The sequence below is a fragment of the Bubalus bubalis genome, chromosome 5 (assembly GCF_019923935.1).
Source record: "Bubalus bubalis isolate 160015118507 breed Murrah chromosome 5, NDDB_SH_1, whole genome shotgun sequence".
In the NCBI taxonomy this organism is placed as follows: domain Eukaryota; kingdom Metazoa; phylum Chordata; class Mammalia; order Artiodactyla; family Bovidae; genus Bubalus; species Bubalus bubalis.
The window spans coordinates 99,369,949-99,392,300 of record NC_059161.1 but is presented as its reverse complement, the minus strand read 5'-3'; the positions used below and the strand labels follow the sequence as shown (position 1 = coordinate 99,392,300).

At 40.8% G+C, this 22,352-nt stretch overlaps 1 protein-coding gene across 14 annotated transcripts in view; it reads right to left on the bottom strand.

The window, feature by feature from the left end:
• LOC102407046 (glycerophosphodiester phosphodiesterase domain-containing protein 4) overlaps positions 1-22,352 on the bottom strand; it is a 182,428-nt gene that overhangs the window by 28,258 nt on the left and 131,818 nt on the right. For 8 of the 14 annotated variants that reach the window (XM_045165804.1, XM_044943449.2, XM_044943451.2 and 5 more), the window contains 3 exons: positions 19,225-19,372; positions 5,642-5,724; positions 4,626-4,678 (listed from right to left, as the gene is read on the bottom strand). In XM_045165804.1, coding sequence (XP_045021739.1) covers positions 4,626-4,678; positions 5,642-5,724; positions 19,225-19,372 — 284 coding nt within the window. The remainder of the gene's footprint in view (positions 1-4,625; positions 4,679-5,641; positions 5,725-19,224; positions 19,373-22,352) is intronic. The other 6 variants (XM_045165807.1, XM_045165812.1, XM_045165810.1 and 3 more) reach the window with 3 other exon arrangements.

The following is a 22,352-nucleotide window of genomic DNA, read 5'->3' as shown; positions in this document are numbered from 1 at the left end:
ATAAAAAACTCTCGAGAAAGCAGGAATAGAAGGAACATACCTCAACATAATCAAAGCTATATATGACAAACCCACAGCAAACATTATCCTCAATGGTGAAAAATTGAAAGCATTTCCTCTAAAGTCAGGAACAAGACAAGGGTGCCCACTTTCACCATTACTATTCAACATAGTTTTGGAAGTTTTGGCCACAGCAATCAGAGCAGAAAAAGAAATAAAAGGAATCCAAATTGGAAAGGAAGAAGTAAAGCTCTCACTGTTTGCAGATGGCATGATCCTCTACATAGAAAACCCTAAAGACTCCACCAGAAAATTACTAGAACTAATCAATGACTATAGTAAAGTTGCAGGATATAAAATCAACACACAGAAATCACTTGCATTCCTATACACTAATAATGAGAAAACAGAAAGAGAAATTAAGGAAACAATTCCATTCACCATTGCAACGGAAAGAATAAAATACTTAGGAATATATCTACCTAAAGAAACTAAAGACCTATATAGAAAACTATAAAACACTGGTGAAAGAAATCAAAGAGGACACTAACAGATGGAGAAATATACCATGTTCATGGATTGGAAGAATCAATATAGTGAAAATGAGTATACTACCCAAAGCAATCTATAGATTCAATGCAATCCCTGTCAAGCTACCAACAGTATTCTTCACAGAACTAGAACAAATAATTTCACAATTTGTATGGAAATACAAAAAACCTCGAATAGCCAAAGCTATCTTGAGAAAGAAGAATGGAACTGGAGGAATCAACCTACCTGACTTCAGGCTCTACTACAAAGCCACAGTTATCAAGACAGTAGGTACTGGCACAAAGACAGAAATATAGATCAATGGAACAAAATAGAAAGCCCAGAGATTAATCCACGCACATATGGACACCTTATCTTTGACAAAGGAGGCAAGAATATACAATGGATTAAAGACAATCTCTTTAACAAGTGGTGCCGGGAAATCTGGTCAACCACTTGTAAAAGAATGAAACTAGAACACTTTCTAACACCATATACAAAAATAAACTCAAAATGGATTAAAGATCTAAATGTAAGACCAGAAACTATAAAACTCCTAGAGGAGAACATAGGCAAAACACTCTCTGACATACATCACAGCAGGATCCTCTATGACCCACCTCCCAGAATATTGGAAATAAAAGCAAAAATAAACAAATGGAACCTAATTAACCTTAAAAGCTTCTGCACATCAAAGGAAACTAAGCAAGGTGAAAAGACAGCCTTCAGAATGGGAGAAGATAATAGCAAATGAAGCAACTGACAAACAACTAATCTCGAGAATATACAAGCAACTCCTATAGCTCAACTCCAGAAAAATAAATGACCCAATCAAAAAATGGGCCAAAGAACTAAATAGACATTTCTCCAAAGAAGACATACAGATGGCTAACAAACACATGAAAAGATGCTCAACATCACTCATTGTCAGAGAAATGCAAATCAAAACCACTATGAGGTACCATTTCACACCAGTCAGAATGGCTGCGATCCAAAAGTCTACAAGTAATAAATGCTGGAGAGGGTGTGGAGAAAAGGGAACCCTCTTACACTGTTGGTGGGAATGCAAACTAGTACAGCCACTATGGAGAACAGTGTGGAGATTCCTTAAAAAACTGGAAATAGAACTGCCTTATGATCCAGCAATCCCACTGCTGGGCATACACACTGAGGAAACCAGAAGGGAAAGAGACACGTGTACCCCACTGTTCATCGCAGCACTGTTTATAATAGCCAGGACATGGAAGCAACCTAGATGTCCATCAGCAGACTAATGGATAAGAAAGCAGTGGTACATATACACAATGGAGTATTACTCAGCCATTAAAAAGAATACATTTGAATCAGTTCTAATGAGGTGGATGAAACTGGAGCCTATTATACAGAGTGAAGTAAGCCAGAAAGAAAAACACCAATACAGTATACTAACGCATATATATGGAATTTAGAAAGATGGTAACAATAACCCTGTGTACGAGACAGCAAAAGAGACACTGATGTATAGAACAGTCTTATGGACTCTGAGAGAGAGGGAGAGGGTGGGAAGATTTGGGAGAATGGCATTGAAACATGTAAAATATCATGTATGAAACGAGTTGCCAGTCCAGGTTCGATGCTCGATGCTGGATGCTTGCGGCTGGTGCACTGGGACGACCCAGAGGGATGGTATGGGGAGGGAGGAGGGAGGAGGGTTCAGGAATGGGGAACACATGTATACCTGTGGCGGATTCATTTTGATATTTGGCAAAACTAATACAATTATGTAAAGTTTAAAAAATAAAATTAAATTTAAAATAAATAAATAAATAAATAAAAGAAATATAATCTATCCAAATGAAGCACAGACATTAAACAGGCTAAAAATAAAAATGAACAGAGTTTCTAACTTATAGGAAACTAAGAAAGAAGGCAGAGGCAAAAAAAATTATGAAAATCAAAGACTGAAAATTTATCCAATTTGATAAAATTATACACTGATCTAAGGATCTCAGAAAACTCTAAGCAGGATGAACTCACACACACACACACTCACTCATATACACACTTAAACAAAACAAAATAAACTATAATAAAATTACTGAAAACCAATAATAAAAGAAGCAACCTTAAAAAGCAGCCAGAGAAAAATGACATATTACCAGTAGATGAACAATGATTTTTTAAATGGAAGATGTTTTTATAAGACTTTTCATAAGAAACTATATGAGACAGAAGACCAAGGATGAACTTCTTTAAAGGGCTGAAAAAATGTATCCTAAAGCTAGGGAGGTGATGAAAGCCGTCTGGAGGCAGCATTAGGTGCAGCAGTATATGCCCATCTCGTAGGTGGTCATGGTACAAGATGTGAATTATGCTTAGTGTTCAAAGTTCTGTTCTCCTCAACCTAAATGAATCTGGGCTGTGGTTTTGGCTTCTTTTTGGTCATCTTTGTACCTTTTCTGATTCTGAACTCGGCCCCACCCCTTCTAGGAGTTGGGGTGAGCCCCTAGAAGTGTCTCTTGGAGGTACTGAAACAGCTTTTCAACACATTTACTTAGATCAAAAAAATAAATAAATAAAATTGGTTTCTTTAAATGGGCAACTGGAAACTCTATAAAAAACAGGAAATTTTTCAATTTCTTTCTTATTCACCTTATTTCCATATCATTTCAACATGGTGTGAAGCTGAGGTCAAGTTAACTGTACTTTTCTAAGGCATTTTAGACATGTCTTTTATCCCAATTTAAACAGATCTTAGAGTTTTCCTTCAAAACTTCTCTCATTCATGCATTCCTCAGCTATTCCATATTCTGTTCATTTCTTCACTGGATTATTGTTACAGGCTGAATTTTGTGCCCCACATTGATATGTTGAAGCCATAATCTCCAGGAACTGAAAATCTAACTATATATGGAAACTGGGCCTTTGAAGAGGTAGCTAAAACGAGGCCAATGGGGTTGGCCCTGATTCAATCTGACTAGAGTAGAAAAAATGTGAACACACACAGAGACACTGGGCAGTGGTGGGTAGAAGTGTGTGCACAGAAGAAAGGCTGTGTGAGGACACAGCAAGAAAGTGGCTATTGCAACCAAAGAAAAGAGGCTTCAGAGGAAACCAAACCTGCTGGCATATTGATCTTTCACCTCTAGCCTCCAGAACTATGAGAATAATCAACTTCTGTTATTTAAGCCCCCTAGTCTGTGGTATTTTGTTTTCATAGCCCTAGTGTACTAATATAACTACTAAAAATCATAAGGGAACTGGAACATGGCCTTCAGACTTCTTACCAGCTAGCAGAGTGATCTAAAAATCCATAGAACTCAGAGTTACTTGAGATCTCTCAGTCCCTTAAGAGATTTGAGTGAATTTGGCTTAAACCTTCAGTTTCACAGAATGAAATCCATTTCTTTTCATTTATTTCATTTAATTTCCTTTCATTTGAGTTGTTCTGCTGAATAATGTTATTCTGCTATTCTATCCTTTTACACAGAAGTCTAAGCATATTGCTGCTTTGTTTGAAACTCATGTGCCATTTCCTGATTGCTTATATGCAGAGCCTATGTTCTTTTCAGCATGCCCCCTCCACAGTTTTCTCCCTCCACCATTCAACATACATATCACAACTAAAGTCTCCTACAGCACCCAGCCCTGATGAGCGCGGCAGCCTCACTGTCTTATACCTAGGCATTTGGCCCAAAGGTATCAATTGCTATGCCTTTGCCAACTTCCTCACCACTCTCTGTGGGCCAGTCCTCTCGTCTCTTGATCCACCCTCCATAGACAACTTTCAGTTCCTTCAGTCTCTATCTCAGTGTTTGGCACAAAGTGGATACTCAATAACTATGTGATAAATAAATATATGAATCAGTGAACAAAAAATATCCATTTCAAAACTTTCCAAGGAATGTCAACACTTAGAAGATACAAGTCCACAATGAATCCTGATACCAGGGGCCCCCAGAATCTGTGCGCAACCTATTTATCCCAACTTCTCGGTGGTCCCTACTCCCCAATTTCAGAGCTCCTTCAACTTTTGTCAGAAACATGAAGGCAGGCCCAGAATCCTGGAGGCAATGGGTAGGGATGATGAGAGTGGGCTAGACCTCTAACTTTACCTGTGTGAATGCTGGTGCTCTTGAGTACTTTTTCTTTTTTGCTCTCTTTCCACCTGGAAGGAAGCAGAGTATCCATGAGCCTCACGGATCTACTACAAAATAGGCAACAATTCAAGGCAGTGGCCAGAAAAGAACATTATCCAGTTAAATTCTATGTTAAACAGAGGGTTTGTAATTTCCTCTTTTTTAAAGGATAACTCAAATGAGGAAAAAATCGGCATAATGAGATCTAAAGACCATGGTCTCTTCTAGCTAAAAATTCTTCTACTAGATGTTCCATCTCCCACCCTGAACTTTGGAATCTTGTAGCATTTTCCCCTCAAGAATTCTCGAATGTCATTTTCTCAGACAAATACAAAAACTATGGCCTGGAAAGTGGCAGTGACTTCCCCAGGGTCACCCAGCAACTACAGGAAAAAACAGGACCAAAACCCAGGTTTCCTGGAAGGTGAGCTTGCTCTGTACACAGCACCCCCATCCTGTGGAAGGTGGGAAGGGGGAGGCACTTGTTCTGAACAGCCTTCAACTCCAGTCCTCTCCCAACTGATCCACAGGGGATCTGCAGTAACAGGCTTTGATTAAGCTTTAGCTATGTCAGTCACTCAGTGGTGTCTGACTCTTTATGACACCATGAACTGTAGCCCCCCAAGCTTCTCTGTTCATGGAATTCTCCAAGCAAGAATACTGCAGGGGATTGTCATTCCCTTCAGAGGATCTTCCTGACACAGGGGTCAAATCCAGGTCTCCTGTATCTTAGGCAGATTGTTTACTATCTGAGCCAACTGGGAAGGCTGTGAGAGTCTATTCTTAGAATATGGTCTCAGGTAGAGGCAGGAGAAGGGGTGTGAAGGCAGCATGAGAGAAATCAGAGGTTCTGATGAGAAAACCCTGTCTCCTTGAGGACTTGCCACATGGAATTATGGGACAAATGTAACTGTTTTCCTTCAAATTTCCATAAAACGATTTATATTTTTATTTGGGGGAAAAATCATATAAAATTAAAAACATATGCTTACCAATGAAAATAAAATATGGCAACAATGAAAACTGCAGAAAGAATATCCATGAGAATCCACACAAACAAATAATACTTTGGTGTCTGCAAAGCAGAGAACACAGTTAAGGACTGACAGCTGGAAGGGAATGTAGATTATGTGGGTCAAGTCCCTTGCTTGGCTGTCAGGGATGGAGCAGGGGCAGAGCAGGGAGAGGAACCTTGATTGCTGAGGTTGGGTTGAACACAGAGAATACCTGCTGCTAACCTAACATGTAATCTCCCCTTACATGTGCCTAGGGCTCTACAAGGACTAAAAGACTTCACATATTTCATTTCCCTGGACCCTCAACAGAGGTCTGAGGGAGTTGCAGAGATGTCACAGAACAAGTCTTCTCTAGACCCAGGACTACAGCCCAAGTTCCTTGGCTTCCAGTGCTCTATGTGTTCATGGCACACCTTCCCAAACCTGGCCGTGAATCCAAATCTACCTGAGCAGAAGCCTTTCATAATACAGCTTCCTGGGCCTCACTATAGACTCAGAAGTTAGAACGTCGGCATTTTTTACAAGCTTCCCAGGAACAGGCAACAGTTTGTGAACCAGCATTTAAGAATCCTTCTTCTAAATTGTCATGCTTCAAATCAGTTCAGTTCAGTCGCTCAGTCATGTCCAACTCATTGCGACCCCATGAATCACACCACGCTAGGCCTCCCTGTCCATCACCAACTCCCGGAGTCTACCCAAACCCATGTCCATCGAGTCCGTGATGCCATCCAGCTATCTCATCCTCTGTCGTCCCCTTCTCCTCCTGCCCCTAATCCCACCCAACATCAGGGTCTTTTCCAATGAGTCAACTCTTCACATGACGTGGCCAAAGTATTGGATTTCAGCCGCAACATCTGTCCTTTCAATGACATCCAGGACACCTTTAGGATGAACTGGTTGGATCTCTTTGCAGTTCAAGGGACTCTCAAGAGTCTTCTCCAACACCACAGTTGAAAAGCATCAATTCTTCAGCACTCAGCTTTCTTCACAGTCCAATTCTCACATCCATACATGACCAATGGAAAAACCATAGCCTTGACTAGATGGACCTTTGTTGGCAAAGTAGTGTCTCTGCTTTTAAATATGCTATCTAGGCTGGTCATAACTTTCCTTGCAAGGAGTTAAGCGTCTTTTAATTTCATGGCTGCAATCACCATCTGCAGTGATTTTGAAGCCCAAAAAAATAAAGTCTGACACTGTTCCCACTGTTTCCCCATCTATTTCCCTTGAAGTGATGGGACCGGATGCCATGATCTTCGTTTTCTGAATGTTGAGCTTTAAGCCAACCTTTTCACTCTCCACTTTCACTTTCATCAAGAGGCTTTTGAGTTCCTCTTCACTTTCTGCCATAAGGGTGGTGTGATCTGCATATCTGAAGTCACTGATATTTCTCCCAGCAATCTTGATTCCATCTTCTGCTTCTTCCAGCCCAGCGTTTCTCTGATATACTCTGCATATAAATTAAATAAGCAGGGTGACAATATACAGCCTTGACATACTCCATTTCCTATTTGGAACCAGTCTGCTGTTCCAAGGCCAGTTCTAACTGTTGCCTCCTGACCTGCATACAGGTTTCTCAAGAGGTAGGTCAGATGGTCTGGTATTCCCATCTCTTTCAGAATTTTCCACAGTTTATTGTGATCCACACAGTCAAAGGCTTTGGCATAGTCAATAAAGCAGAAATAGATGTTTTTCTGGAACTCTCTTGCTTTTTCCATGATCCAGCAGATGTTGGCAATTTGATCTCTGGTTCCTCTGCCTTTTCTAAATGCAGCTTGAACATCTGGAAGTTCACAGATCATGTACTGCTGAAGCCTGGCTAGGAGAATTTTGAGCTTTACTTTACTAGCAGGTGAGATGAGTGCAGTTGTGCGGTACTTTCAGCATTCATTGGCATTGACTTTCTTTGGGATTGGAATGAAAACTGACCTTTTGCAGTCCTGTGGCCACTGCTGACTTTTCCAAATGTGCTGACATATTGAGTGCAGCACTTTCACAGCATCATCTTTCAGGATTTGAAAGAGCTCAACTGGAATTCCATCACCTTCACTAGCTTTGTTCATAGTGATGCTTTCTAAGGCCCACTTGACTTCACATTCCAGGATGTCTGGCCCTAGGTGAGTGATAACACCATCATGATTATTTGGATCATGAAGCTCTTTTTTGTACAGTTCTTCTGTGTATTCTTGCCACCTCTACTTAATACTTCTGCTTCTGTCAGGTCCATTCCATTTCTGTCCTTTATTGAGCCCATCTTTGCATGAAATGTTCCCTTGGTATCTCTAATTTTCTTGAAGAGATCTCTAGTCTTTCCCATTCTGTTGTTTTCCTCTATTTCTTTGCACTGATCACTGAGGAAGGCTTTCTTATCTCTTCTTGCTATTCTTTGGAACTCTGCATTCAGATGTTTATATCTTTCCTTTTCTCCTTTGCTTTTCGCTTCTCTTCTTTTCACAGTTATTTGTAAGGCCTCCCCAGACAGCCATTTTGCTTTTTTGCATTCCTTTTCCATGGGGATGGTCTTGATCCCTGTCTCCTGTACAGTGACATGAACGTCATTCCATAGTTCATCAGGCACTCTATCTATCAGATCTAGTCCCTTAAATCTGTTTCTCACTTCCACTGTATAATCATAAGGGATATGATTTAGGTTATACCTGAATAGTCTAGTGGTTTTCCCCACTTTCTTCAATTTAAGTCTGAATTTGGCAATAAGGAGTTCATAATCTGAGCCACAGTCAGCTCCCGGTCTTGTTTTTGCCGACTGTATAGAGCTTCTCCGTCTTTGGCTGCGAAGAATATAATCAATCTGATTTTGGTGTTGACCATCTGGTGATGTCCATGTATAGAGTCTTCTCTTGTGTTGTTGGAAGAGAGTATTTGCTATGACCAGTGCGTTCTCTTGGAAAAACTCTCTTAGCCTTTGCCCTGCTTCATTCTGTACTCCAAGGCCAAATTTGCCTGTTACTCCAGGTGTTTCCTTGACTTCCTACTTTTGCATTCCAGTCCCCTATAATGAAAAGGACATCTTTTTTGGGTGTTAGTTCTAAAAGGTCCTGTAGGTCTTCATAGAACCATTCAACTTCAGCTTCTTCAGCATTACTGGTTGTGGCAGAGGCTTGGATTACCGTGATATTGAATGGTTTATCTTGGAAATGAACAGAGATCATTCCGTCATTTTTGTCATATTGCTTCAAATAAACATACTGAAATTACAATTCTTAATTAACACGTCCATTTCTCTGGGCTCCTTGCCTGAATCACTGATTTCACAGAGCTCCATTGTCAAGGTTATCTTGCATGAGTTTTTTATCTCTACAGCTTTCTGTCTTTTTGTTTTTGGCTGCACTGGATCTTCGTTGCTGCACTCAGACTTTCTCTAGTTGCAGTGAGGTGTTGCTTGGGCTTCTATGTGGAGCTTCTCTTGTTGTAGAGCACAGGCTCTAGGTGCAGGGGCTTCAGTAGCTGCAGCACATGGGCTCAGTAGTTGTGGCATACACACAGGCTTATTGGTTCTGTGCAGCCTGTGGAATCTTCCCATTCCACGAATCAAACCTGTGTCCTCTGCATTGGCAGGCAGATTCTTACCCACTGCACCATCAGGGAAGCCCTTAACTCCCTAGTTTGATTATCCCTTTCCACCTTCATTGCCTCTCCTCTAGTATTACCTGATGGTACTGGGACTACCATTTTTATTCTTTCGTATGCCATTTCCATCTTATCCCAAGGTCTTTCCTTGGATTTAACAACAGTGATAATAATTATAGCAACATGAGCAATCATGATAACGATGAGAACAACAACTAACATTAATGAGAACTTAAAGGAGCTAAGGAAGTGTCTCAAGCACTTTAAGGGTATTTTCACAGCTTATCCTCACAACAGCTCTACTAGACAGGTACATGAAAGTGAAAGTCGCTCAGTCATGTCCAAATCTTTGAGACCCCATGGACTATACAGTCCATGGAATTCTCCAGGCCAGAATAGTGGAGAGGGTAGCCTTTCCCTTCTCCAGGGGATCTTCCCAACCAAGGGATCGAACCCAGGTCTCCAGCATTGCAGGTGGATTCTTTACCACCTGAGCCACAAGGGAAGCCCAGACAGGTACATTAGAAGCTCTTAAACCACTTCCGCTAAACTGAGGTTCTTCATCCCCTCTGGGAACCTGACTGAGAGATGTTTTGGCCTGCTCCAGGATGCCCATAAGGTGAACTGTAGAGTCACCAAGAATCAGTTATCCTTACTACCCAAATGGCTTAGAACAGTTGTACCAGTTGTTAACAACTGTGCAGTATAATTCAGTGTTACTAAAATCTGTAAAGTCTGAGTTTAAAAAGTATGTAATTTTCAAGGAAACACATAAATCAGTGTTTTGAAAATCTTGTTGAAGACAGAAAAGGTCATTAAAATAATGAGCTCCAACTGACTTAAGTGTGAGAGAAACACTATGAAATGGGGTGGAGGAGGATTCTAAAAATCTGTATGGCTTCCTCATTCCAGTCATTTCTCCAAATGACTTCAAGTTCTTGTGTTCTAAGGAAACAAAATTAGAAATCATAGCTGGTTCATTAGGTGGTATACACAAGCAAGAGAATACAGAATTCAATCAACTGAAACATACTCAAAAAAAAATACCTGAATCTATGTCAAAAGTTGAATGAATATTTTAAATTAAAATGTGTGAGGTATGTGTGTGGTAGATTATTTATAAAAATGATCACAATATTCCTCCCCAAATGCAGGCCTGTATGCAGTATGACTCTGCTGTTCCTCTAATAAGAGGTAGTTTGTTTCTGTCCTGCCCCACCATGAATCTGGACTTGACCATGTGATTATCTTTGGCCAATGGAACATTAGCAAACATCACAATGGGAGATCCTTCAAAAGGCACATGCACTGGGGCTTGCCTTTCTCGCTGCTGAGAACCCAATGCCACCAGGTGAACATGCGCAAAAAAGCTGGGATATATGTATACCTATGCCTGACGCATGTTGAGGTTTGACAGAAAACAGCAAAATTCTGTAAAGCAACTATCCTTCAATAAAAAATAAAAAAAAAATTTTTTTAAATGCTGGCTTCCTTGATGATGAGTAACCAAATGAAGAAAGACTGCAGTCATCCCAGGTAAGATTCAAGAAATACGGATGAGGCCATCCTTGATCACCCAGTCCAAACAAACTGGCTGAGACCAGAGAAATCACTCAATCGTCATACAGAATATGACAAATATTTGTCAGTTTTAAGTCATTAAGTATTAGATAGGCTTTTTAAACATAGTAAAATACTAATAGACTGTATATCATTTATCTCACAATTTCCCAATTAAAATATTTGAATTAACAGACTGATAAGCAAAGAGGATTATGTTGGATAAAATTGCTTCTTTGTGGTATTTTTATCCCCAATTTACAAATAAACAAACTAAAGCTCAGACAGGTTAACTAACATTTCCAAGTTCACACAACAATCTTGGTAGGTAGAGCCAAGATTTGAACCTACATATTCTAATCCAGAGTACAGGCTGCTTAGGAAGGTCCCTGGGATACTGGCCCCATCTCCCTAAACAAATTGACCTTGGGTTCTTTAAAAAATCGCAAGCCAGGTGTAGAAAGAAGTTTTTTACTTAAAACTTTTACACTCTTTGAATTTTGAATCATATGAATTTATTATCAATTCAAGTATTAAAATGAAAAGTTTTACTTTGTAAAGTTTTATTTAATATATCCAAAGAGACAACTTCGAAAAACGACTGATTTAGGGAGACAGGATCATGCAGGGGTGTACTGCTTTCTAATTTATATATTTTTATAATGATTGAATTTTATATAACAAACAAGTTTACTTTGCAATCAATTTTTAAAAACAAAAATGTTAGAGAAGTTTATAGTACATACATGAAGCAGGATAGTATAAAAGTGAAGTGAAGTCGCTCAGTCGTGTCTGACTCTTAGCGACCCCATGGACTGCAGCCCACCAGGCTCCTCTGTCCATGGTATTTTCCAGGCAAGAGTACTGGAGTGGGGTGCCATTGCCTTCTCCGGGGCAGGACAGTATGGGGACAGACAAATGGAGAGGCTTCACCTATACCAAGGGACCTGCCTTTTCGGTAGGTGACCCTACCAAAAGCTGCCCAAGGCACCAAGGAAGAATGGGTAAGCAGTTTTACACTGACATAATACAGCCTCAATACAGTTCTGGCCCTATGAGACTGTGCCCTTGGCTCTGATCACCTCGCACCTGCTCCTGACCCTGACCAAGTCAGAAACAAGGGCTAGGGAGGCTGGAGGGATGGAGAAAGCAACCTAAAATATTTAGTTTTCTGTGCCTAAAGTTTTAACATTCAATGCAGTTAAGAGTTTGGGTTATTTTGGACTAGACACTTTGATCCTGAATTGAGACTTTTTGGTCACTAACTGGTACTTTAAAAAACTTTTGCAGGGAAGACACAGTCTGTGTCTCTCCATGCCTAAGATACTCACCAGACACTGGTGGAGACTCCCCACAGTGAAGCGGACAGGAGAAGCCCCAGGGGTGATCAGGTACTAGGTAGGGAGGAGTAGGGGAGGTCTAGGCCAGAGGACTGTCAAGGCTGATGGGCTGCTGGGGGACAACGAGACCTGGGTGGTAGGGGTGCAGTTCAGGCACTGGAAGAGGAAGGCTTGCTTGGTGGGGAGCAGGAAGGATCCTTAGGGGTTCAGACACCATTAGCAGAAGTACCTGAGGTTCCCCTTATACTTGTCCCCAGGGAGACCCCTGGGGCCCCAGGCCTGGTCCCTTGCCCTCAGGGGCTTCCTCCGACCTCTGGTGCCCTCTCCACCTTCTCAGCCAAACGCTCTGCACTGTGGGGCATCATCCACCTCCAGGGAACCCTCTACCCTTCAAGGCCCCCTCCACCCAGGGAGGTCCTTTAAGCATGAGACAGAGTGGGGAGAAGAAAAGGATGGGCAGGCTGGAAGCAGCTCCCATGGGGTTTGAGGAGCAGGAAACTGTCTGGTGTTCCCCTACCCACTCAGCCCTAGGAACCTCCTGAGGCACCATGCCCAGCCTTCTGCCCTCCAGGGCCTGGTTTCCTAGTCCCTCTGGACAGTCCTGTGAGGTCCCCCTCATCCCTCCAGGGGCCCGATCAACCCTCTGGACCAGGGCTTCCACCCTCTAAGACCCCCGCCCCTGCCCTTCAGGGCCCTCTCTTCCCTCTGGGGCCCTTTCCTTCCTCAGGGTTAAGCCGTCCGCCCTCTGGAGCCCTCTTGGTACCCTCAGCCCACATAGGTCTGGCAGGCACAGGAAGGAGGGAAGAGGAGAGGGAGCCATTCCTGAAGGGGGAGTGTCCCTCAGGATGTGGAGGAGCAAGAACTTGTCTAGTGTTCCCCTACCTCCTCAGCCCAGGGAGTCTCCTGGGGACCCAGGCCTGATCCTCCACACCTCAAAATTGGAGGCATAGAATAGGCTCCCTTAGCTGGGTGGAGCGGGGGATGGTCCCCACCCCTACCCAGCACTTTTGGAGGCAAGGGTCCTGAATAAGGATGTTCAGTCAGTTCAGTTCAGTTCAGTCACTCAGTCGTGTCCGACTCTTTGCAACCCCGTGAATCACAGCATGCCAGGCCTCCCTGTCCATCACCAACTCCTGGAGTTCACTCAAACTCATGTCCATTGAGTCAGTGATGCCATCCAGCCATCTCATCCTCTGTCGTCCCCTTCTCCTGCTGCCCCCAATCTCTCCCAGCATCAGGGTCTTTTCCAATGAGTCAGCTCTTCACATGAGGTGGCAAAAGTATTGGAGTTTCAGCTTTAGCATCAGTCCTTCCAATGAACACCCAGGACTGATCACCTTTAGGATGAACTGGCTGGATCTTCTTGCAGTCCAAGGGACTCTCAAGAGTCTTCTCCAACACCACAGTTCAAAAACATCAATTCTTCAGTGCTCAGCTTTCTTCACAGTCCAATTCTCACATCCATACATGATCACAGGAAAAACCATAGCCTTGACTAGACCTTTGTTGGCAAAGTAATGTCGCTGCTTTTAAATATGTTATCTAGGTTGGTCATAACTTTCGTTCCAAGGAGTAAGCGTCTTTTAATTTCATGGCTGCAATCACCATCTGCAGTGATTTTGGAGCCCCAAAAAAATAAAGTCTGACACAGTTTGCACTGTTTCCCCATCTATTTCCCATGAAGTGATGGGACCAGATGCCATGAACTTCGTTTTCTGAATGTTGAGCTTTAAGCCAACATTTTTACTCTCCTCCTTCACTTTCATCAAGAGGCTTTTGAGTTCCTCTTCACTTTCTGCCATAAGGGTGGTGTCATCTGTATATCTGAGGTAACTGATATTTCTCCCAGCAATCTTGATTCTAGCTTGTGCTTCCTCCAGCCCAGCGTTTCTCATGATGTACTCTGCATATAAATTAAATAAGCAGGGTGACAATATACAGCCTTGACATACTCCTTTTCCTATTTGGAACCAGTCTGTTGTTCCATGTCCAGTTCTAACTGTTGCTTCCTGACCTGCATATAGGTTTCTCAAGAGGCAGGTCAGGAGGTCTGGTATTCCCATCTCTTTCAGAATTTTCCGCAGTTAATTGTGATCCACACAGTCAAAGGCTTTTGGCATAGTCAATAAAGCAGAAATAGATGTTTTTCTGGAACTCTCTTGCTTTTTTGATGATCCAGTGGATGTTGGCAATTTGGTCTCTGGTTCCTCTGCCTTTTCTAAAACCAGCTTGAACATCTGGAAACTAATGGTTCACATATTGCTGAAGCCTGGCTTGGAGAATTTTGAGCTTTACTTTACTAGCGTGTGAAATGAGTGCAATTGTACGGTAGTTTCAGCATTCTTTGGCATTGACTTTCTTTGGGAGTGGAAGGAAAACTGACCTTTTGCAGTCCTGTGGCCACTGCTGAGTTTTCCCAATTTGCTGGCATATTGAGTGCAGCACTTTCACAGCATCATCTTTCAGGATTTGAAAGAGCTCAATTGGAATTCCATCACCTCCACTAGCTTTGTTCATAGTGATGCTTTCTAAGGCCCACTTGATTTCACATTCCAGGATGTCTGGCTCTAGGTGAGTGATCACACCATCGTGATTATCTGGGTCATGCAGCTCTTTTTTGTACAGTTCTTCTGTGTACTCCTGCCACCGCTTCTTAATATCTTCTGCTTCTGATAGGTCCATACCATTTCTGTCCTTTATCGAGCCCATCTTTGCATGAAATGTTCCCTTGGTATCTCTAATTTTCTTGAAGAGATCTCTAGTCTTTCCCATTCTGTTGTTTTCCTCTGTTTCTTTGCATTGATCGCTGAAGAAGGCTTTCGTATCTCTCCTTGCTATTCTTTGGAACTCTGCATTCCGATGCTTATATCTTTCCTTTCATCCTTTGCTTTGTGCTTCTCTTCTTTTCACAGCTATTTGTAAGGCCTCCTCAGACAGCCATTTTGCTTTTGCATTTATTTTCCACGGGGATGGTCTGGATCCCTGTCTCCTGTACAATGTCATGAACCTCATTCCATAGTTCATTAGGCACTCTGTCTATCAGATCTAGTCCCTTAAATCTATTTCTCACTTCCACTGTATAATCATAAGGGATTTGATTTAGGTCATACCTGAATGGTCTAGTGGTTTTCCCCACTTTCTTCAATCTACCTAAATCTCACTCCAGCTGTTGTGCCACTGCTTAAACCCTTCCCAACCTAAGCCCCACCCTTTACAGCCCAGGATTTTTCTGCCTTTTTTTTTTCCCTGTTGTTGTTGTTTGGGGTTTTTTTTTTTGAAGAAAAACAAATAAAAGGAGTCCAGATTGGAAAAAAAGAAGTAAAACTCTCTTCCTTTGCAGATGATATGATACTATACATAGAAAATCCTAAAGATGCCCCCAGAAAATTACTAGAGCTAATCAATGGACATAGTAAAATGGCAGGATATAAAATTTATACATACAAATTCCTTGCATTAATATACACTAACAATGAAAAATCAAAAAAAGAAATTAAGGAAACAAGCCCATTTACCATTGTAACAAAAATAATCAAATACCTAGGAATAAAACCTAAAGAGACAAGAGATCTGTATGCAGAAAACTATGAGACACTGATGAAAGAACTTGAAGATGGCACAGATGAAAAGATATACCATGCTCCTGGATTAGAAGAATTAATATTGTGTAAATGACAAAAGCAATCTACAGAGTCAAACAGTCCCTATCAAACTACCAATGTACTCCTCACATAACTAGAGCAAAAAAATTCATAATTTGTATGGAAACACAAAAGATCCCAAACAGTGAAAATAATCTTCAGAAAGAAAAATGGAGCTGGAAGAATCAACCTTTCTGACTTCAGACTATACTACAAACCTACAGTCATCCAGACAAAGATGGTACTGGCACAAAAACAGAAATACAGACCAATGGAACAAGATAAAAAGGCCAGAGATAAACTCATGCATCTGTGGTCACCTTATCTTTGAAATAAGAGGCAAGAATATACAATGAAGAAAACACAATCTCTTCAGTAAGTGGTACTGGGAAAGCTGGACAGCTACATGTAAAAGAAAGAAACTGGAACACCACCTACCTAACCCTATACACAAAAAATAAACTCAAAATTGATTCAAGATTTAAATACAAGGCCAGAAACTGTAAAGCTCCTAGAGAATAACATCCACGGCACACTCCTTGACATAAATCACAGCAAGATCCTCTGTGAACCACCTCCTAGAATAATGGAAATAAAAACAAAAATAAACAAATGGGGTCTAATTAAACTTACAAGATTTTTTTAAAGCAAAGGAAACTGTAAATAAAAAGACAACCCTCAGAATGGGATAAAATAATAGAAAATGAATCAACTGACATAAATCTCCAAAACATATAAGCAGCTTATACAGATCAATACCAGAGAAACAAACAACCCAACTAAAAAATAAGCAGAAGACATAAACAGACATTTCTCCAAAGAAGACATACAGATGGTTATTAAACACATAAAAAGATGCTCAACAATTCTCATTATTAGAGAAATGCAAATCAATACTACAATGGGGTATCACCTCAAACCAGTCAGAAGGGCTATCATCAAACTATAAATGTTAGAGAGGGTGTGAAGCAAAGAAAACCCTCTTGCACTGTTGGTAGGAATATAAATTGGTACAGGCACTATGGAGAACAGCATGTAGATTCCTTAAAAAACTAGGAATAAAACTACCACATGAACCAATAATCTCACTACTGGGCATACAGCCTGAGAAAAACCACAATTGAAAAAGATACAGGTACCCCAATGTTCATCACAGCACTATTTATAATGATAGGACAGGGAACCAACCTAGATGTCCATCAATAGATGAATGGATAAAGAAGTTGTGGTACATACATACAATGGACTATTACTCAGCCATAAAAAGGAACGGATTTGAGTCAGTTCTAATGAGGTGAATGAACCAAGGGTCTATTATACAGAGTGAAGTAAGTCAGAAGGAGAAAAACAAATACCATATATTAATGCATATATATATATATATATGGAATCTAGAAAGATGGTACTGATGAACCTATTTGCAGAGCAGCAATGGAGACACAGACATACAGATTTATGGACACAGTGGGGGAAGGGGAGAAAGGGACAAATTGAAAGAGTTGAAACATTACCATATGTAAAATAGACAGCCAGTGGAATTTGCTATATGACACAGGGAGCTCAAATCCGGTGCTCTGTTATAATCTAGAGGGCTGGGATGGGGTGAGAGGTGGGAAGGAGGTTCCAGAGGGAGGGGACATATGCATACCTATGGCTGATTCATGCTGATGTATGGAAGAAACTAACACAATATTGTAAAGCAATTATCATCCATTTAAAAATAAATTTAAGTAAAAAAATAAAATATATCAGTCAGGATAGTTTAAAGTACATCTCAGTAATAAACCAAGACAAAAATTTCAATGAAAAAAGTCTACAACAAATTCTGGAGAGGATGTGGAGAAAAGGCAACCTTCTTGCACTGTTGGTGAGAATGTAAACTGACACAGCCACTATGGAGAACAATATGGAGATTCCTTAAAAAACTAGGATTAAGACTACCATATGATCCAGCAATTGCACTACAAGGCATATACCAAATTCAAAACCTGACAAAATCATAATTCAAAAAGACACACGTACCCCAGTGTTCACTGTAGCACTATTTGTAATAGCTGGGACATGGAAGCAATCTAGATGTCCATCAACAAATGAATGGATGAACAATGGAACATTACTGTACCATAAAATGGAATACATTTGAGTCAGTTGTAGTGAGGCAGATGAACCTAGAGCCTATTATTATTATACAGAGTGAAATAAGTCAGATAGAAAAAAACAAATATATGATAAAAAAACAAATATCATATATTAATGCATACACATGGAATCTAGAAAAGTGGTACTGATGAATCTATCTGCAGGGCAGGAATAGAGGTGCAGAAATAGAGAACACATTTGTGGACACAGTGGGGGAACGGGAGGGTGGGATGAATGAGAAAGCAACACTTAAACATATATATTACCATGTAAGACAGATAACTAATGATGGGAAGTTGCTGTAAAACAGAGGGTTCTCAATCCAGTGCTCTGTGACAACCTAGAAGGGTGGGGTGGGGTGGGGTAGTAGGTGAGAGGGATGTCCAAGAGGGAGGGGACATATGCATATTTATGGCTTGATTCACACTGTTGTATAAAAGAAACCAACACAACATTGCAAAGCAATTATCCTCCAATTAAAAAAAAAATAACCTAAGAGTGACTAAAAAAGCTTTGGGATCTAAGTGAGATCTCATTCAGGGGAAGGGAAAGACCTAGCTCAGAGCAATTTAAACAGTCAGTGGAGAGAAACTGTTTTCTGATGCTGACTGTCCCACTCAGTCTACATAGTCTATACCAATTAGAAAAACAGGCTCTTCAGTCGTTAAGTGGTTAGGTAAGGTTCTCTCCACAAGTAATAAGTGAAGGGATTTACCTGGGATTACAACTCAAGACTTCAGGCCCTCAATTCTCTGGCCATAAGCAATAGCAGGACAGAAGAGAAAATCAAACTAGGTGGCTGGACACTTGCTCATCTTTTCAAAAGCATTTTGCTTAGGACACACAGTGCTTACTTTGGAGTCAAATACACTGGGTTTGCTCCCCACACCTCATGCCACTGTCATTGTTGCTGTGCCTTCAGGAAAGTGAGGCTGCAGTAACACACCTCTGGAGTCAGACCTCATTCTGAATCTTGCATCATGTGAAGCTTCATAATCTCCACACAGATACTCCCAGTGGCTAACTCAGAGGTTTAAAAACTACATAATCCATGAAAGGCACATTGTGAGGATTCAATAAACAGTCATTATTATACCAATATTAATTTCCCCCTGAAAATCACAGAAGGATCTGAGTGAGAGAAGGGAGAATGGCACATCTCCAATCTCACATAAGCCTCTGTCTTAAGTAGCTACCCTGGGGAGTGTATAATGGACAATGTCGGGGCTGGTGGGGAACAGAGACTCCTATTGTACCAGACTTGGAAGGACAATCTAGACAACCAGCTCACCATGAAATAGGAAGGCTGAGTCATCTCATTCAGGACCTGAATGTTGTCTGTGGTCACGGAGGGAATCCTGGAGCACCAGGCCAGTGAGAAGAGCCAAGGTTCATTGACAAGGTATAAGTTGATACTGATGTTAGCTGCTCTATATTCTCTAGGGAAAATAAAAAGAACCCACAGGAGATTCAGAGTTAATCTCACTCTCATCACCTAAGAGGGAAACAGTCACTATATCTGAGAAAGGATGTTGCCTACATCACCAGAAGTAGGTGAGAGTAGGACAACCTATGATATGACAGGCAGAATTAGCTCATATTGCGATGAGATAAAGGACTGCATTTAATACCTTTGCTACTATGCCAGCAGTAGTATTTTAGTAAATTGGCTTTCTTAAGGAAAGAAAAATGGAGGAGGGAAGAAAGGAGGGGAGGGAGGGAGGAAGGAAGGAAGGGGGGTGGGCAGGGAAAAAAAGGAAAGCCCTAACAAATTCCTAATGGAACTTGTCAATTTCCATGGTATAAATACTCACAATTTGCTCCCATAAGCTGATATGCACCAGTTCCAGTACACTATTGGGCAGCACACGTACTGACTTCCATCAGAGCACTTACCGTCCTCTACTCTATGTGCCTTCCTATCAACCTTCTCTACTTAACTGTAAGCAAATTAAAAGCAAAGACCATGTCTTACTCAACTCTGAATATTCAATGCATGCGTGCTAAGTCACTTCAGTCCTGTCCGACTGTTTGTGACCCTTTGGACTATAGCCCATTAAGCTCCTTTGTCCATGGGATTCCCTAGACAAGAATACTGGAGTGGGTTGCCATGCCCTCCTCCAGCGTATGTTCTCAACCCAGGGATAGAAAACACATCTCTTAAGTCCCCTGCATTGGCAGGTGAGTTCTTTACCACTAATGCCACCTGGGAACCCTCTGTATATCCAGTGGTGGTGGTGGTGGTGGTTTACATACCATTATACCTGCTTGTAGAAATACTTAAATGAAGGAATGAATAAATGAATACTAATTTGGTGAATATTTAAATTTCAAATATAAAAAAACTTTACAAGCCTGAGTAGGGGAGATGGAACACAGCACTTCCCAATGGCAGAATGAAGTGTCAGTAAATATTTGTGCACTATCTATAGAAACAGTAGAAGAACATCTAGTCAAGTTGTCATTAGAGATTAAATTTCTCATAAAATGCATCATGTAAGCGCCTTCAAAAGACTTTTTAACCCTGAGATGTTATAACATATTGAAAACAGCTCTGCACAAGCCTGGGGTTGAATTCCAGCTCTGTCACATACCAGCTTGGCAATTTCTTAGGCTCAGTGTATAAACCGTAAATAAAAATAACCATACAGCCTTTACAGGAGTGCTTGCAATTAGTTATCCAAAATGTTAGACTGTGTCTAAGACAATTCTACAGATCATTTAAAAATAAATTTAAGATCTAAAAATAAGGAAATGTTTTTTAAAGCTAAAAGTTTTTTCTTAAACTTTTTGAAATTAACACACAAAAACCAATCATATGTCTGTATGTTAATAAGCATACAGAAATTGAAATGTAAAACGATACTATTTAAATCACGCCAAAGAAAATTAAATAATTAGGTATAAACTTTAACAAAATAAATGAGGATCTGAAAATCTGTAAAAACTACAAGTCGCTCAGTTGTGTCCAATGCTTTGCAACCCAATGGACTACAGCTAGCCAGGCTTCTCTGTCCAAGGAATTCTCCAGGCAAGAAAACTGGAGTGGGTAGCCATTCCCTTCACCTTCACTCTTCCTGACCAAGGGATCAAACAAACATCTCCTACACTGCAGGTGGATTCTTTACCATCTGAGCCACCAGGGAAAAAAGAATATGTTTAAAACATGTGCCACAACTACTGAAGCTCAAACACCCTAGAGCCTGTGCTCCACAACAAGAGAAGCCATAGCAATGAGAAGCCTGCACACAGCAACTAGGTAACAGCCCCCACTCACAGCAAGTAGAGAAAAGCTAGTGCAACAACAAAGACCCAGCACAGTCACAAATAAATACATAAAATTATATAAAAAAATAAGAGAAATCTTTGAGATCTAAGAGCAAAACAAAGAACTTTTAGACTTGACATTAAAAGCATGATTCATAAAGGGTAAAACTGACAAGTTAGACTCCATCTAAATTTTAAAATTCTGCTCTGTAGGAGACTCTGTTAAGAGGATGTTACAGTCTAGCCATACTGGGACAAAACATTTATAAATAACATATCCGACAAGGGACTAATACCTATATTAATAGAGAGACCTCTCAAAACTCAATTGAAAAAAAAAAAAAAAAAAAAAAAAAAACAAGCGATCCAGTTAGAAAGGACATGAAAAAACATTTCACTGAAGAGGATATACCATTGAGGAATAAGCACATAATTATATGTGCTACATCATTAGCCATCAGAGAATGAAAACTAAAACCACAATGAGATGTCACTACACACTTAAAATGGCTACCAAAAGGTAATGACAATGCCAAAAATTGCTAAGGATATAGAGACTCTGGGTCATTATATACTGCTGACAGGAACGTAAAAGTTCCCCCCCAAAAGTCTGGCAGTTTCTCATAAAATTAGACAAGTAATTACCATAACCTAGCAACTATATTTGGAGAAGGCAATGGCACCCCATTCCAGCACTCTTGCCTGGAAAATCCCATGGACGGAGGAGCCCGGTAGGCTGCAGTCCATGGGGTCGCTGAGGGTCGGACACAACTGAGCAACTTCACTTTCACTTTTCACTTTCATGCATTGGAGAAGGAAATGGCAACCCACTCCAGTGTTCTTGCCTGGAGAATCCCAGGGGGAGCCTGGTGGGCTGCTGTCTATGGGGTCGCACAGAGTTGGACACGACTGAAGTGACTTAGCAGCAGCAGCAACTATATTCTCAGGTCTTTATTTCATAAAAACAAAAACTTATGCTTACGAGAGAGAATTATTGGAAGATGATTGAAAAGGAAACATTAGGAATCTCTCTCCCCACCTAGACAACAACTTCACTCAAAGAATCTGCCTAATGTAACTCTTTTGGAACTATGGAATCTGTTGAAGGCTTTCAACTTCCAGGGGAGTTTTGGATGGTAAGCTGTAGTTAAC